The following is an 867-nucleotide window of genomic DNA, read 5'->3' as shown; positions in this document are numbered from 1 at the left end:
GGCAGATCCACAGGGGCATTTCTCCCAGGAGGTTCTGCACGAGCGTTGGCACGAAGTCGGGTGGCAGCCTCTCGCCCGGGGAAACCAGCCCATTGTGGGACGGCCCTCCCCAGTCCTTGCGCTCCCGGTGACAGAGCAGGCAGCAGGTCTGCACGGACTGGTTGGCGGTGGGCAGCACCTGAGGAAGGACACACAGACTGTGAGTCACCCAGGTGTGATCTGGCGCAGATGTGGGGCAGATGAGACAGTGAAGGAGACCTCAGGACGCTGACACCAAACCAAGGAAATTCTTACAGGCTACACGTGGTATTGCACCTTCTCCCACTGGAGCAGAGCAGCCTCAGGCTGACCAGCTGCTGCCAACCTGCCATGTGCCAGCTTGGGAGTGTTTGGACTTCTGGGAAGATCACAGCATGCCAAAGAGCCAGCCTTGCCACCAAGCAAGGCTGGGAAGCCATCAGCAACTCCCACCATCACCTCTGGTACAGTGAGACTGAGGGTACTTGCACGGCAAAGCAAGACCCACAGAAATCCCACAGAGGGATATGAAAGGTGAGTCTGACAGCCTCAGCTCTCCCTCCTCGCCCATCATATGCCCCCACTGTGTCACCCAAGAGCCCCAAGCCCTCTCTCCCGCCTCTTTGTTCTGCACAGCCAGCGGTGCTGATGTGCCAGGGTGGGGTGCAGCCCCCCGTGCTGCTTCATGCTCTCCCTGCACAGGCACAGCCAGGTTGGGGCTTCCCTGCAGGAGCCGGGCTGCATCCCTCGGGCTCGCCGGAGCCCTGACAGCCGTGACGAGCCCGGCGTGGCGCGGGCGAGGGGGCCCCCATTGTCTGCCGGCGCAGCGGGGGCCTGCCACCATGAGCC

The 867-nt window shown here is 62.7% G+C and overlaps 1 protein-coding gene across 1 annotated transcript in view; it reads right to left on the bottom strand.

Annotated features, from left to right (window-relative positions):
• FAM193B (family with sequence similarity 193 member B) overlaps positions 1-867 on the bottom strand; it is an 8,942-nt gene that overhangs the window by 5,781 nt on the left and 2,294 nt on the right. Inside the window, 2 exon segments of the mRNA XM_031055210.1 lie at position 1; positions 4-258. The exon segment at position 1 is cut by the window's left edge and continues 55 nt beyond it. Coding sequence (XP_030911070.1) covers position 1; positions 4-258 — 256 coding nt within the window.

Source organism: Geospiza fortis, unplaced genomic scaffold (assembly GCF_000277835.1).
Source record: "Geospiza fortis unplaced genomic scaffold, GeoFor_1.0 scaffold55, whole genome shotgun sequence".
NCBI classification, from domain to species: Eukaryota; Metazoa; Chordata; class Aves; order Passeriformes; family Thraupidae; genus Geospiza; species Geospiza fortis.
Note: the sequence above shows the minus strand (reverse complement) of the source record. Positions and strands in the feature narration are given on the sequence as shown.